The 16503-nt window shown below is 35.3% G+C and overlaps 1 protein-coding gene across 1 annotated transcript; it reads right to left on the bottom strand.

Moving 5' to 3' along the window:
* Positions 1–2947: 2947 nt before the first annotated feature.
* LOC110884085 lies at positions 2948–9096 on the bottom strand. Its single transcript, XM_022131747.2, has 4 exons — positions 8645–9096; positions 5900–6349; positions 4868–5174; positions 2948–3595 (listed from the first exon to the last, which is right to left on the bottom strand). The coding sequence occupies exons 1-4, from the start codon at positions 9041–9043 to the stop codon at positions 3459–3461; spliced, it is 1293 nt and encodes a 430-aa protein (XP_021987439.1). The 5' UTR covers positions 9044–9096; the 3' UTR covers positions 2948–3458.
* Between the last annotated feature and the right edge of the window lie 7407 nt (positions 9097–16503).

A 16503-nucleotide genomic window follows, 5' to 3' on the forward strand; every position in this document is an offset into this window, starting at 1 on the left:
TTTGTCCAATATACATAATTCTCTTGACTATCAATAACATCATTAATAAAATATTTATATTATCTCAATTGTTTGTGGACCATTATGACTATAACCATATCAGATCAAACAATTATTATTATTCCAACAAACACGTGTTACCATTCTAATCAGAATCATGGTTTAAACATAGACTTCTAGGTTATCATATTAGTCGGACCACTTACATCCTTTAATTATAAAACCTAGTTCACGGCATCATACCACGTTTATAGAACAGCCATATACGATTATGTTAATCATGTCCACACATCAACGAAATCAAACAGTTAAGAATCAACGCAAATACGAAACCACGAAACCACTAACCACTCACCTGCTGCACATAAACTACTAAACCTGCTGCCTATAACCTGCTGCACATAAACAACATTTTGATCCATAAAACCTGCTGAGGGGGAAGTTCAAACATACCTGCTGATCAACCTGCTGTTCTTATAACTAGGCACATTATAGGCACATCAGTTTGCTGATCAAGCTACCAACATTGACCTAGATTAGCTAAGTACTTGGTAACCAAGCTAACAACATACCCAAAACCATCATTTTACACAAAATGCATAAAGGATACCAACAACACTGCATAAAGGTAACCAAGCTAACAACATACCCAAAATCATCATCATCATTTTAGACAAAATGCATGTTTAACCTACATATACATAAAGGCTTCGATTAAGTTAAGTTAACCTACATATTACACAAAAGCTAAATAACTACTAGAGTAAACATCCGCTCAACTCTCCGGTGGATAATGGAAGTTGAGGACAGACCTACCAAACATGGAGACCACCAGGTGGACCACCACTGATGAGCTTGATAGGCTCATCGTCAGGTCAACTGTAAAAAAAACACCAAACATCACAAAATTAACATGTAAATCAGATTCAATCAAACTAATTGTTAATACCCTGTTTAACATGAGACTCAATCAGACACAAATCCGACCCTAACCCTGTTTATAACATGATAATAACTAATAGTGACACAAAGCCGACCCTGATTAACTAACATTGGGCGATTGTACTTGCGGTGTGGCGGATGACATAGCGGATCAACCAACAAACAAGCGGCATTGTAGCGGAAGGTCTGAACGTGGTGTCGCCGGAGGAGGTGGTGTCGCCGGAGAAGGTAATGTCACCGGAAAAGGTGGTGTCGCCGGAGGTTGATCGATTGTAGGAGGAGAGGAGGATCGGTGGGAAGGTAGGGGGTAAATGTGCTATCATATGTTACTTATAGGGTCTTGTATTGAAGAAGCTACACAATGGTTTGGCAAAATTACCTTTTTACCCTTTGACCTTCACATTGTTATGTTGACTGTTAAGCAAAATTGATGCCGGGGGGTAAAATTACGACATAATATCAACGTTGGGGGGATTGCAATTATTTCGTTAGGGGGGGTCAGAGTGCCAATTGGCCTAAACCTTAGGGGGTAAAATTGCAGTTTACTCTAAAATAAACCAAAATTAACAATAATGGAATTGAAATGAGGCCCTAAATGTAATTGATAAAGTTAGCCCAAGACCCAAAACAATATTATAATTGAATAAGTGATCTTACTCGTCTTACGGCGGAAACCGGAACACATAGTTCTCGTCCTTTGGTTGATGGGGTAATGAAGCTAGCTTTGGTTTTACCGGTTGCAACCGCAACCGTTGAACGATGTTTTTCTAAATTGAAGTTTGTCAAGACGGATTTAGGTACTCGAATGGGCCCGGAATATTTGAACAATGCTATGATTTGTGCGATCGAAAAAGAAACTTTTGATAAAGTAAAAGACGATGATCTGATAGAACTATTTAAAGCTATGAAAAAAGAGAACAATATATTAGAGATTTGTTTTACTTTATTGATTATCGTTTTTTTATTATTGTATGATTGCACGGTAAAAAAATTGGATACCACCAAATTAATGGGCTAGTTCCGGCAAGAGGGTTTGTAAAGTTATAAGTTGTAATGAAATCAAACTGATTTGTTGAGTTGAAGGATTACAATGGAAATGGTGATTCTTGAAAAGTATGTGTTGGGCCTAGTTTTTGTTTGTTATCTTGAATCTATGATAACGACAAATAACAAATTGTTGAAGTTGAGTACCATCATTAATGGTAGAAATAACCAACAACTAAAGGTTATGCTAAACGTCTTAAACACTCTCTTTTTTACTTGTTGCATTCCCTTTGATCGGAATAAGGGGTCTCCTTAAAATTGCATATGATATCTATCTCATGTGACAAAGGCATGGTTTGCCTAGTCCTTAGCCTCCTTAGGAGGGGCAAGGTGGGCCATAACCCAGGGTCCGTTTTTCCTTGGGACACAAATTAAAAAAAAAAGGTATATATATGTTTTTTAAAAATATTTTTTTTAAACAAAATTTTTTGGGCCTTCTTTTTTTATGCGTCTTGGGCCCCCTGGATTTTTGAGGACAATTCTGACCTACCTAGACCCAGTGATAGCTTTTTGCTATAAAATGAGACTTTAGTTGGCACGATTGTTGTATTTCCTTTGATGTTTAAAGAAAAGGGGTATCATTGAAATTTTGCGGGAGGACGGTACATTTAGCGACCTCTATGTTCGATACTCACGTTTAGTGTTTAACATCATTAATTTATCTCTATTTAAACACATGGGGATTGTTATGTCCAAGTATAAGTCACGAGTAATGTTTCCACCGTGACTAGTATATTTGTTTGTGCGTGAAACCAGTGTATGAAAGAATCTAGTCGCAACGTCATTTCGGCAACATTTGGCATCATATGTATGACCAATTTGATTTTTATCACATTTTTTCGCTTTTTCCTAGCGACCAAAAGGAATCCCCTAAAACAAGGTTGATGACGAACCAGATCATTAGGAAGAAGAGCCGATTATGCCAAATGATGGACAAAGTTAAAGCTTTTGTCCAACGAAAGAAAGCACGCAACAAAATGCGTGTTCAAAAGAGAAAAATATGATTATAGGTTAATAACACACACCTTTAAGCCTCCTATCAGTCAATGTGTCACAATGTGACATGTCTGGATACATTGGCCATGACAACATTTTATCTACCCCCCCCCTGTTGACATAAGTATGTAAACATAAGTAAAATCCAGTATACAAACATATGCACACAACTAATAAGATACAAATGCCTCACAGTAGTATTCCTAAATGACACCTCAGATCACTCCAATATTATAATGCCATGTGGCACTATCGCGAATAGACCATGTGGTAACAAAGCTATGGTTATTTGACAGACTGCAGCATGCCAATGGGTGTACCATAAGCAGAAGGCCAAGCAGACAATATATCAAAATCTTAATTATTCAGCGACCAATCACAGGATGCCACGCGATAGTAAACGATCGATATTTCTCTCGAGCAAAATCTTGAAGAGCAAACTAACTTGGTATTAAGTAGAACTGCAGAAAGAGTGTTCAAGAGAAATTGATTGTTTTCTTAAGCAACCAAAGAGTGAGTGACATTTCAACCGCAAAGATCATGCGCAGCGATACTCTGTCCAACATGATTCCAAACACAGTGATCCCCGATCTGCTGTTCTCAAAATAAGTCGCTGCAAGAAACCAAAAAAGTTATTATTATTATTTATTATCATCATTTATCAACAACTGAAAGTTATTGAACATTGTTTAAGTTATAATTATTAAAACTGGATGGTTTATAAAAAGTCCATCTTTTTTTTTCTAGTATAGCGATTTAGGAGATTTTATATTTTTATGCATTTGTATTTATTAACTGTTCAAATGACTTTTGACCTGTCCCGCCCATTTGAGCGGGGTTTTGAGTCATATACTTAAATGATAGAGCCGGGCCCGAAAGTATAGTTTAGTTAATCGAGCTCAGGCTTAAAGATAAACGCGCGATCGAGCTTCGAGTTTTATAACTAAGTCAAGCTCGAGCTTGGGACTGTGTAGATTTGACTCAGCTTGATTACGCCTGGGGTGTAAATGAGTTGAGCAGGTGAGCTAATCAAAATCGGCTCGCTAAAAGCTCGAACAGGCATAAACGAACTCGAGCCTAAAACTAAGCTCGTTTAATAAGCAAGCCCGAGCTTAGGTAGGTTCACAAGCCTATCTTTTATATTAATGTAATTAATATATTGCATGATAAAAATAAAACAAGAGTAAAATGTAATTTTCGTCCCCGAGGTTCGGCCACTTTTGCGACTTTCATCCAAATGTTTGTTTTTCCGCATTTGGATCCAAAAGGTTTGAAATCTTGCCATTTTCATCCAACTCGTTAACTCCATCAATTTTTCTCCGTTAAATGAGGGGCATTTTCATCTTTTTAGACATTTTTATTAAAATAAAAAAACACTATAAGAAATAAAGATCCACCTCTGTTGACTTTCTCCCCACCCAAACCCTTTAATCATTACAAAAAAAAAATGTCAAAAAAGACAAAATTACCCCTGATTTAATGTTAAAAGTGGATGGAGTTAACGAGTTGGATGAAAATGGCAACATTTCAAACCTTTTGGATCCAGATGCGGAAAAACAAACATTTGGACAAAAGTCGCAAAAGTAGCCAAACCTCAGGGACGGAAATGGCATTTTACTCTATGTTAAATGTTATGATAAAATAACTAAATGATATATATTATGTGATATATATAAAATTATAAATACAGATAGACATATAATTAAAGATGTATATTATATAAATTAAAAGTTTAATAAATAATGAACGAGCCGAACCTATCCAAACTTGAGGATTTTCTCACAAGCCAAGCTTGAGCTTTCAATATTGAGCTCGAAACGAGCCAAGCTCGAGCTTAGCTTGGCTCATTTACACCCCTAGACTCTAAACACCCAATAAAACTCACCTAAAGCTTGTCTCTTCTGGTATGATATTGTTTCCCTATAAACCGGAACCATTTTCGTATTGTCCAATTCGTCTTCCTCTTCTACATCCGTGTCTGAATCCATATGCGCATTGAAATGGTAATCAACCCGGTCGGTTATGTTAGCCACCGGGGTCTCTTCAGTGGGACCCACATTATCAAACGAGTCAATAGTCGCACACGTATGCCATTTGGTTCCCAAACTTGTCACAGATTGAACTTTGTGTGTAATCTTTGCAGCGCTGCGTAAGCATATAAATAAACCACTCACAAGGGTCACCGAGCACAGCTGCAACACCATCAAATCCCAAGTTTAAAAACTAAAACTATTTAAGAGGATTAAGCTTTTTACATAAACCTAGGTTGACTTTCAGCATGTTTGACCTGTTCGACCCGTTTAAGTTGCTTCCATTTTGATCAAACTTTTGAACTTTACCCATTTGACCCGTTGATGACACAAATAAACACTTGTCCAATCGGGTACAACCCGCCTAAACTGTTTATGACATGAATAACACCTTTAAATAATCGCTTTAAATGGATTAGCAAGTCAACACGACATCTTTAAGACCGGTTTATCAAAACGATGTATATTTATAATTTAAAAAAATAAAAAATCATGTAGTGTACTTTTCAGTAAACAGATCTAATCGTGTCTTATACAGGTGATCTATTACCAGCAGGGGCGGACCTACCCGTTGGCCAGGGTGGGCTGCCGCACCCCTTGAAAAAAAAAATTAGTGTAAATTTTAGGCAAAAAACCCCGACCACACCCCTTGAAAATATGGTTGAACACCTCATCCGCACCCCAACAAATAATTTCTAGGTCCGCACTGATTACCAGCGCTCGTGTCATGCAACCCACTTTATAAACATGTTCATGTTAGTGTCTAAACAAATGACATGTTTATTTAAACATGTCGTGTACTCGTGTCCATGTTGAATAAACACGACACGCTTTGCCAGCTTTAACTAAACGCATATATTTAAGTAGGTACAAAACATTAACATTACCGCAAGTTCTCCAGCAGTGGAAATATTGACAAGCGAACCGGGCTTAGTTGTAACAAGCAAAGAAGAAAACTGACTGGCGGTAACAGAAACCAAAGTCGCCAAAATAAACGAACGAAACCTATGACTAATAACACGAAGAGTTCTTTTAATCGCCAGATGTTCCTTCAAGATCGAACCCACATCGGATTGTTTCTCAAACACTTTAGAAAAATCCTGTAACCTTAATATTTGCAGCGCGCATGTAAGCTTGAACAGAACACACACAAGAAAGAAGAGAGATGTTCTGTACAACCAAGATGACAAAAGCAACACACAAGCTAAGGTGTGGCTTATGTAAATGTTGTAAATGTATGGGATTTGGTTTCCAACAGAACTGAACCACCATATCTTGTAAACACAATCAGCAAGAAAACATGGGATGATGAATGAACATAGTAGGTTTAGTGATCTCTGCATGTATAAACAGTCATGGGGTCAATATGATAGTTTGACCGCGCTAGATAAATATAAATATAAATTATTATGACAATACATGGTCGGTTTTGATGAAAATTTTAGGTTGAACTGCTAACTACAGTTTTATAAAATGAAAAAGGAAGCGGGTCCGGATGTATTTTGAGCCGTTCAAAGTCTTCACATTAGATTTCTACTAGATTTACCGCATATTTTTTAGGCAAATTTGATTTAAATAATCCCAGCTTTCTCAATTTGGCCGATAATAATCCCAACTCATTTATTGGCCGATAATAATCCGAACTGGTCCACTTTTGGCCGATAATAGTCTGTGTTAAATATAGCTTAACGGAGTTAAGTTTTTTTCCGAATCACAAACTGATGTTTTAGGGCTTTTGATTAGAACGAGGATACGAGTTGATTGATATAAAATTTACCTCGAAATACTGCTCCAAACGACGAAAACAATGCTTCAATTCGGGTGTTTAAACTTCCAATTAACAAAAATCAAGCCGTTTGAAGCATCGTTTCGAGGTAAGTTTTACATAAATCGACTCATATCCTCGTTCTGATCAAAATCCATAAAACATCAGTTTGTAATTCGAAAAAAGCTTAACTCCATTAAGCTATTTTTAACGGCGGACTATTATCGGCCAAAAGTGCACCAGTTCGGATTATTATCGGCCAATAACTGAGTTGGGATTATTATCGGCCAAATTGAGAAAGCTGTGATTATTTAAATCCAATTTGCCTATTTTTTATTTACCCCCTTTTCAATAATAAATCAACAAACAAATCAACCAGTAGTTAAAATTGAAGTTATAAAATGTTACTTTTTAAAAAAAATATATGGAAAAAAACATGTGTATTAAAAAGTAACTAAAAACTAATTTAACAAGGGATTTTTTTTACAGTTTTACTCTAATATATATATTTTTAAAAAGACTGATATAACAAAAAAAAAATCAATATAATCCTCCTTATTTATTTAATTAAATGACTTTATAAGTCTCTCTGAGAGTCTCTGATATATTTTTAAAACTTGATCTGAAAAAGGAACGTTCCAACATTTTATATTTTATAACATGCTGGTGTCCTAATTTGTTTCGTCTGCTGTCACACCACCTACGCACATGACTACATGATAATTGGAAGAAAAAAAATAGTCAATTCCACGGCTCAAATTCCACCTGATCCAACCTACCATTTTCACATTTCACCTCTATTTTTACCGATTAACATCTTAATGTTTTTAATATGAATTCCAACAAACCCAACTCAAAACAATAAGAAATAATAATACAATGTTTAACCCTTTTAATAAACAAGTCATATTTAGATTGATATGATTAACCTATTTACTTAATCAAATCGACCTGTCAACCCGTTTAATATAAAAACTAAGAAAAAATATTTTTGTAAGGTCAACTCATCAAGCCGTTTATGACCCGTTTACCCAATTTATTACAAAGCGTTTTACAACCCATTTAACCCACTAACAACTTGATTACAAATCATTCGCATCCAATTTGACTCATTTATATAAATGGGTTAATTGGATCGTATTTATGTTCCACGATTGTAAGTAATTCTGGGTTAGGAGGTTCAATCCGATTTCCACCTCTAAGTAAAACAAGGGATGAGATCGGTATCGAACCAGTACTGCTGCATAGTACAGATATTAAAATTTAGCTAAAACCAAACCGAATACCATACATATATGTTTGGTCGGTGCAAGTATAATATGGTACCATACTAATACCGAAATTGAACTAAATTCGAAACCAGACACCATACTGTTGCCTGTATTCGTTACAAAAACTCTCATCCCTGGTTAAAACCATACATGAAAATTGCGATCGAAGGTCAAAGTTATTAATTATTGTTAGCAAAATAATTAAAACCATTCAACTATTAAAACCCTTATAAAACCTAATCGCATAACCATCTCACAAAACTCACACCAAAAATCACTCAAATGACAGGGATGAGCTCGGTACCGACAGGTATCGAAAATCCCCAAAAATAGGTATCGGTACCGAATATACCCGGTACGGTATAGTTCGGTATTTGAGGGTAAAAACCGGTAAATACCGGCACCGAACCCGTACTGTGCCTGATCGGTACCGAAAATGTCAAAAGTCGGTATCGAATCGGTACCGAAAATGTCAAAAGTCGGTATCGAATCGGTACCGAAAATGTACCCATGTACCCGGTTCGGTAAATTCGGTACCGGGTACCATTTGCTTATATCCCTACTCAAAACCAAACAAACAAACAGAAGAAACTTACATGAAATTGATCAGAATATCCATCACGAACTTTGACACTAACATCGGGTAACTTATCAAGAAACAAGAACCTTCGGAGCCCATACTTTCGAGCAAACGTGGACAAGTTAAGAAACGAGAGAGTACAACAAACGGACAACGACAGCTGCACGATGAGATCGAACGGTCGTCGATGATCGTCGTCGCATGCGTCGCAGTTGAAGACGATGTGTGAGAGGATTGGAACAGCGATGGTGAAGATGAAGAAGATTAGATATGATAGAGTTGATTTGTATGGGTTGTTTGATTGGCCGATGAAGATCCATGAAAAGCTTGTTGATTCAAGTGTGTTGATGATCCAGTAGTTTGAGTTTGAGTTTGAGTTTGAGTGTGTTAATAGGGATTGTCTCTGTTCCGCCATTGATGGAGCTTGTGATCGGTGGATTGAAGGTGGGGAAGATGGATGATGCAAGTATAGATTTTTTATATATATAAAGTTGCAATAGGTGTCCTCAATGTTTTAGGAAATGAAATGTGACCCCCTATAAAGTAAAGTAAGTTACAAGTTTTGTTGTTAAGTTATTGCACATTGAGCCGACCAAAAGCTCATGCTTAGCCCGCTCTTTTGGCAAAAACGCGGACTGAGCCGACAAAGTTCACTAAAAGAGCGGGCTCAGCAGGCACTTTTCACCATACGTGTAGACTTGCTCGACACTTTTTTACTAAAAAGTGTATACTAAATTTAGCCAGCGGAGCCAGCAGGACTGATGTGGTGGTTTTTGATTAGAGGATATGAGAGGTAATTACTATCGAATCCCTTAACTCCGGTTGGAGGTTGAAGAGACTTGTCAAGGCTCAGATGGGCCTTCCTTCAAGTCGGCAAAACAAAACACTGTTAGCCTCGTTAAGGAGGTCCCCGGAGGGGGGGGGGTCGTGACCAAGCTTCGACGTGAGAATAATTAAACTTGCTAGAGACAAAAGGTGATTCCGACGTGCCGGTGCCGTCGAAGTATTTGGTGTGAATCCTAGATTCCGAGTATTCAATGTGACTGAGAGAATGTTCGGAGTTAATGTGCTTGTGAGAGTAATGTGACAACTGTTAAATTTGCATGCATCCGTACAATTAATTAGACAATAATTAATGATTAATGACTGTGTTGATTTACAATTTATGACCAGAATTGCTTTCTGGTTACTGCCTTCCTAGTGATAGTTTAAGTGCCGGAAAGTGCCTAAAAACTCTCATACACTGCAGAATTCAGCAAATTCAGCAAAGATTCAGCAATTTAACAACTTAATATTATACAGAAACATGGTTAAATGGTCCTGAATGCTTTCCTAAGTGTCGAGAATAAAAAATGTCACAAAAGAGTAACATAAAGCACACTAAACTGCAAGTTTAGCACTTTAACGAATCAGTATCTAACCGGACACTACCTGAAACATCAAAATTACACTAGAAGCACTGTTTTAGCATTTCCAAGCTAGTTATGGTCCCCGAACATCATAACACATCATATAAATATCTAGTAACTAAACACCTAACTATATACTTACACTTCAACCATGGACTAACATTTAGTTGGAAACCTAGCCTACTACCCCCCCCCCACCTATGGACGGCCAACAAGGGCCCCACATTCTTGATTTTCTTTCAATATAAAACTAGATTATGTTGATGCTTTTAGAACATAAGAACCTTGGGTCAAAACCATAAAATGGTTATAAGTATAGCACATTGTGAACATAATCTCACACATTGAAACACACACATCATCTTCTTCCTACTTCCTCTACTCACGGCCAAGACACACTCATACAACACCATCATTTTCAAGCTTGGTTCTTCCATTCTAAGGTGTTCACAAGGTGTCTCTAGCATAATTAGGAAGGTTGGTGCCATTGGAAGTTGAAGGACCTTCATCATTTGCTTTTATCCACTTGTTTTCTTCACTTGAATCATCCCTAGCCTTGAGCTAGTGGTAAGAACACAAATCCTTCCATTTTACATCTATTTCAAGTGGTTAAAGAATGATACATGTTGAAAATGATGAAGAACACTAAGAAACCTGAAGATGAAACATGAACATAAGCATAAAACTATAAGAAATCTTAAAGAAATCATGTTGTTTAGTGTTGTTATGATACTTGATGATTGATGGTTTGTGTAAATGATGTAGATCATTATATGATCTTGCTAGATCATGATTAAAAACATAATCTAGCAAGATGAGAGGATGAAAATGTTAGAGATTTATAAATCATCCTCATGCAAGACATGAACTTGAAAGAATATATAGTTTTCTTGAAAAATAATGATTAATGAGAGTAATAATACTTATAGATCTAAAGATTTATGGAGGATCTCTAAAGAAACCAAGCTAAAAATATAAGTTTTGCTAAAACTTTGTTCTTACGTAAACAAATCTTATTTTTAGTGGTTAAACAAGTGTAGAAACACTTGTGTAACAAGAAGAATACATAAAGAAATATTTTTGAAAAATATGATTACAAGTTGTAAACATCTAAATCATTCAGGAATGATGTTTTTATATAAACAACCACACTTTAAAGGGTAACTAAACTTACTAAACACACTACCAAGTTACTACAAATTTTTACAAATATTCAAGTTCATGAAGTAGTGAAATATGCATGATCTAGGCAAGATTGGTAAGTAAAGATTGTTTATTGATAATTGTAAATTGATTGTGATGATTTTTACAAAAGAAAACGATATGCTTAAAAGCATGGAAACCTCCATTTTTAGGGGAAACTGTGGCAAAATTTTCTAAAAATATTAACACTTAGAAAAATATTTTAAACAAATATTTACAAGTGTATTTTAACCATGAGTTTTCCATATAAACGTTGCCATAATTTTTGTTACAAAAATATAAGTGTTGGAGGTTGGTTTTTATAAATAAAAGTGGCTAAATATATATTTAGAATATATATAAATTGAAGACACACATGTGTGATTACTTGTATATTATGTGTATTAGTTATATTATTTTGGTGCTTGAAATAATATATCTCATCAAAATACCAAAAATTACAATCCGAAATATTACCAAAATTCCAAGGAATAAATATACAAAGAATACCCAAAATACCGGTGGAACCGAACAAAGGAATATAATTCACAAAATATTCCGGGAATATTATTCATGTGTATATTTTGGTAAATAATATTTTGGACATCAAGGGAATGAAAATGGGATTTTCATGATTATTACAAGAATATATCATATTTTGACAAGGGAAAATATATATTATTTTTGGCATGTATGAATATATATTTTTCTTGAAATTTTTAGAAGATATATTATTTTTAAGAAATATATATTTTCTTACACACACACAAAATACAATATTTTGAGGTGAAAGATATATTTTCTCAAATAAATATGAAGTATGTCATTTTTGGAGAAAATGAGTTTATATATTTTCTAAGATAAGCATGAAAATATATCAATTTTTGAAACTTATGAGAAAATACAAATGTTTTTGCCAAAAGAAAAAAATTATAAATAATTTTTCTAAATAATATCTATTACAATATATATTTTGGAAATATATATTGATGGACTTTTATTAAAGATAATATTCCGGAATAATTAATATGAAATTAAATATAAATAATACTTAATGAATACAATAAAAATACGTATCCTCGTACGTATAAACACGCACCAGAATACGACCCTAATACATGCCAAGACTATACAAGTATAAATACTTGGGAAGCATTAAGTTGATATATATTGTTTTAACAATTATTCCAAAATTTAATAAGTATAATTTAAGTTAAAATATTTATTATTTTGACAAATAATTATATAACTTGGAATAATGATGAAGACACTTGGAAAGGTAACTCAAAGACACTAATTAATACTAAGTCAAGGCACGACCCGCTCGTCTAATAATACCATAGTACATTGTAGGTAGTCGTGTACACTAGAGGAAACTTTGAGTTATAGGCGGATTCGAAGAACGCAAAACTATGAGTTCATGTCCACCCTTTTCTCTTAACCGTTTTCAGTTTTATAACTTCGGGGGTGAAGTACATGTTACAACTGTTTACAAACATTATTATTTGGTATGGTTAGCTAAGGAAGGGTACACTTAGATCATGTGAGTGGTGGGCATAACACTTAAGGCCATTAATCCTCGTTGTAGGACCGGGGGACATGAGTAATAGATCTATTCGGGTGTAGCAAGCCCCACCCATGCGCCCGCCGAATGAGCCATGTGGTGACTATGTCTTACAGCCGGAAGCCCGGTGCGAAGTTTGCTAGGTTTGAGTTCCCTGCATCACGTCACAAATATTAATGTATTAGTTACACATTAATTGATTTGTTTCCTTGTTGCTTTCATACCGGGGTTTTCAAGTACATACAATCACACTTACAAATGTTTCAAAGGTATATTCACAAGCACACACATGAACTCGCTCAACTTTTGTTGATGTTTTCAAACTACATGTATTTCAGGAAACTAAGTATGGATCTGGCGGGCGTTAAAGTTTCAAGTGTTGTCTAGATTAAAAGATGTCATCCGGTGTCGAATGGCTTAGAGTGTGTATCTTATCCTGGATAGGTTACATGTTTCAAAGCTTGGTTATCAATAGTGTCTTTTGAAAAGTCCTTATGGAACTTAAAACCTGTTGCCGTTGTATTCTGAATATATGTTTTTGGGGTTAAACCAATGTTGTTGTTGTCACACCCTGGCTTTGCGGAAGCGTGGTTAATTTGGTGTGACTTCTTAATACCATAGCTTAATCATAACAAAGCTATATGAAATAAAAACCATGCAAGATCATCCATTGATTAAGTTTTAAAACATAAGTAACATAACATTGTCTTACGGCGTTGACTCATGCAACGGACACTACAACCTGACAACATAAAACATTGTTCAGAAGACACAAACATCAACATGAAATAACACAGTTTAAGAACTGTGACTCGTCCAGGAAAAAGTCACATCCCTTAAACTTGGATGACCTCGTAACTCTTATGCAGCGGGAAAACGTAACATACCGCGCCAGATCTTTAGTTCCCTGAAATACATGTAAGTTGGAAAAATCAACAATAATGTTGAGCGAGTTCATGTGTAAGTGAGTAATAAAACCTTTGTAAGTATAAAATCCTGGTATGTAGCAAATAAGGAAAAAGAGATCACCAATGGTTTGCAAAGCCATTGATATGTGTGAAGTGCAAGTAGGAAGACTCAAACCTAGCGGATTTATGCGTTGGGTACAAAGTCACCCCGAGGTCCATTATGCTGGGCCTGGGGCTGGGCTCGCTACACCCAGATAGATCTACCGCTACTGTCCCTCGGTCCTACAATGAGGATTAATGGCCTCAAGTTTCCGCCTACCCACTCACATGATCTAAGTAGTAACCCTCCTTACACTAACCATACCATGTATAAAAGTATCCGTAAACATTGTAACATGTATTTCACCCCCGCAGTTTAGAAAACTGAAAACAGTTAAGAGAAAAGGGGGACATGAACTCACAGTGGTGCGTCTCTATCAAGAAAATCTCCTGATCAATCTGCTGTGCGACGACCTACACGTACTAACTTCTATTAGACGGACGGCCGTGCCTTAGCTTAAGGTTTAATGTCTTTGAGAAATAGTTAGGCAACTATTTCGTAATTACACTTAGTAAGTATTTGGTAAATATATTCCTTCCCAAGGATGGGGGCTTTAATACATGTGCGTTCATAAAAATTTGAAATATATTATTAAGTCTCACTTAAAATATATTTTAATCCTTTCTCCAAAATATAAATATTTTTCCCAAAAATATTATATTTTATTACATATAATTTTCCCAAAAATAATATCCTTGTCAAAATACATATTTATGTGTATTTTCTGAAAATACGTAAGTTACGTTGTACAGTTCGGGTGGTAATAATAATTATCGGTGTAACTTAAATAATTATTGTGAAGGCGTTCGTATTATTTTGGAATCGTTAACATTTGGTAATATTATTTTTATCCTAAAAATAATATTTACGTAGTTCACAAAATAGTCATAAAAATCTCACAAGTGTTGTTATGAAATATATATACTAAATATATATATTTATCACGTTTTATTTTGTGAAAAATCCCACCTCCGACACTTAGTAATTTTGTAATAAAAATCGTGGCGAAATTTATATTTTGAAAACAAGTTAAAAATACATTTATAACACTTGTGGTGAAAATATTTCCAAGTGTTAGGTTTTTAGAAAAATTTCGCCAGAGTTTCCCCTGTAACTGGAGGTGGCCACACTTTCAAGCGTATCATTTTCTTTTAAAATCCAAATCAACAATTTTCTCTTTCAACAATAACAATATCCAAACCATCAAACTAGTCAAAATAGTTATAAATCGCAAAAATACATGAACTTGTGGTTTGTCCAAAATATGTAGTATCTTTCCATTGTTTTAGTGGACCTTTGCATAAATCAATCCGGTTTCTCAATAGTCTTGTTTTTAAAGAACTTACATCTTTACAACTTCTTGTCAACATTTACAAAAATAGTTCTTTTGTCAAAACTTGTGTTACACAAGTCACACTTGTATGTTTACGAAAATCACTCTTGTTTGTGAAAGATCCGGTTTTAAATAATATGTTTTCTTTTGACGCTTGGTTCTTTGAAAATACCACTTGTAGATCCGTAGATCTACTAGTTTAGAACACTATTTCATAAGAAATTTGTTTTTACACAAGTTCATGTCTAATGTGTAGTAGTGTTTCATCATTTAACCCTTTTTATACTTTACATACTCTAGCCATGATTTATGAACATGACAAATCCGGGTTAGATGATGATCCAAGCTACCACTAACATAGATCGGCACTAAATAATTACAACAAAACAAGTCTCACAAGTTTTACACAACCCTTATGCTTTTAACCAACACATTTAACACTTTTGTAAACTTTTAACATGTCATCTTGTTAGTTCATAAATTTTAACCGACATAGTTCATTTTAACCACTTTAGAATAGATCAAGAGTGTGTTTAAAGTCACTTACTACTAGCTCGAGGCTAGGGAAGAAACTAGTTGAAGGTCGGGTTGATAAAAGCAATGAGGTGAGGTCCTTCACAATCCGAATGCACCGAGCTTCCTTGTATGAGATCCTTATCCCTTGTATGCACTTGAAATGGCTTGATCAAGATCGAAAGGTGGCGGTGGGGGTGCTTGTGTTCTCGGCCGTGACTCAAGGAGAGGGGAGAGAGAGAGATTTTGATCAAGTGTTGTGGTGAAATGAATGGTGGATTATGTATGATACTTATAGACAAATCTTGTGCTAATTACCAATGGTTCTTATGTTACCTTGATATTAGACAAGGTTGATTAATTAAATCAAATGAAGGACAAAGGTGTCCCTTGGGGACCGAATTCGGTTAGAGGGGGGGGGGTCTTAGTCCAATTTCAACCATTTAGTTAGGATTTAGTTATGTTAAGTTGGAGGTTAATCCGGTTACTAGCGTGTAGTAAGTTGTGACGGGTGTTAGGGTATTCGGGGACCCTAACTGGCTCAGAAAAAGATAAACAGTGTAAATGGCAATATTTTTATGTTCCAGGTAAAGTCCGGTTGTTCGGTTGGATAGTGATCCGTTAAAGTGCTTAACAAAGCTTTAAAGTGTCGTTAATACAATTTTTAGTGACACAACTTATTCCCGACACTTTGGAAAGTGTCTAGTAATATTTTTCTTATGTTTTGGCACTTTATTAGTTAGCTTAATGCTGAATTTTTAATTAAAGTGCTGAATTTTGTACTTAAAGTACGTTTTAGGCACATCCGGTCACTATAACTTATACCTAGGGACGCAGTTCTACAACCCTCTTATCCCTACACTCTC

This window comes from Helianthus annuus, chromosome 11 (genome assembly GCF_002127325.2).
Source record: "Helianthus annuus cultivar XRQ/B chromosome 11, HanXRQr2.0-SUNRISE, whole genome shotgun sequence".
Classification (NCBI taxonomy): Eukaryota; Viridiplantae; Streptophyta; class Magnoliopsida; order Asterales; family Asteraceae; genus Helianthus; species Helianthus annuus.

Coding starts and splice junctions, on each gene's coding strand:
- LOC110884085 (XM_022131747.2), bottom strand. CDS start 9,043: ATGGCGGAACAGAGACAATCCCTATTAACACACTCAAACTCAAACTCA. Junction 6,350..8,644: donor GATATTCTGATCAATTTCAT/GTAAGTTTCTTC, acceptor TTATACATGCAG/AGATCACTAAACCTACTATG. Junction 3,596..4,867: donor CCAGAAGAGACAAGCTTTAG/GTGAGTTTTATT, acceptor GGTTTCTTGCAG/CGACTTATTTTGAGAACAGC.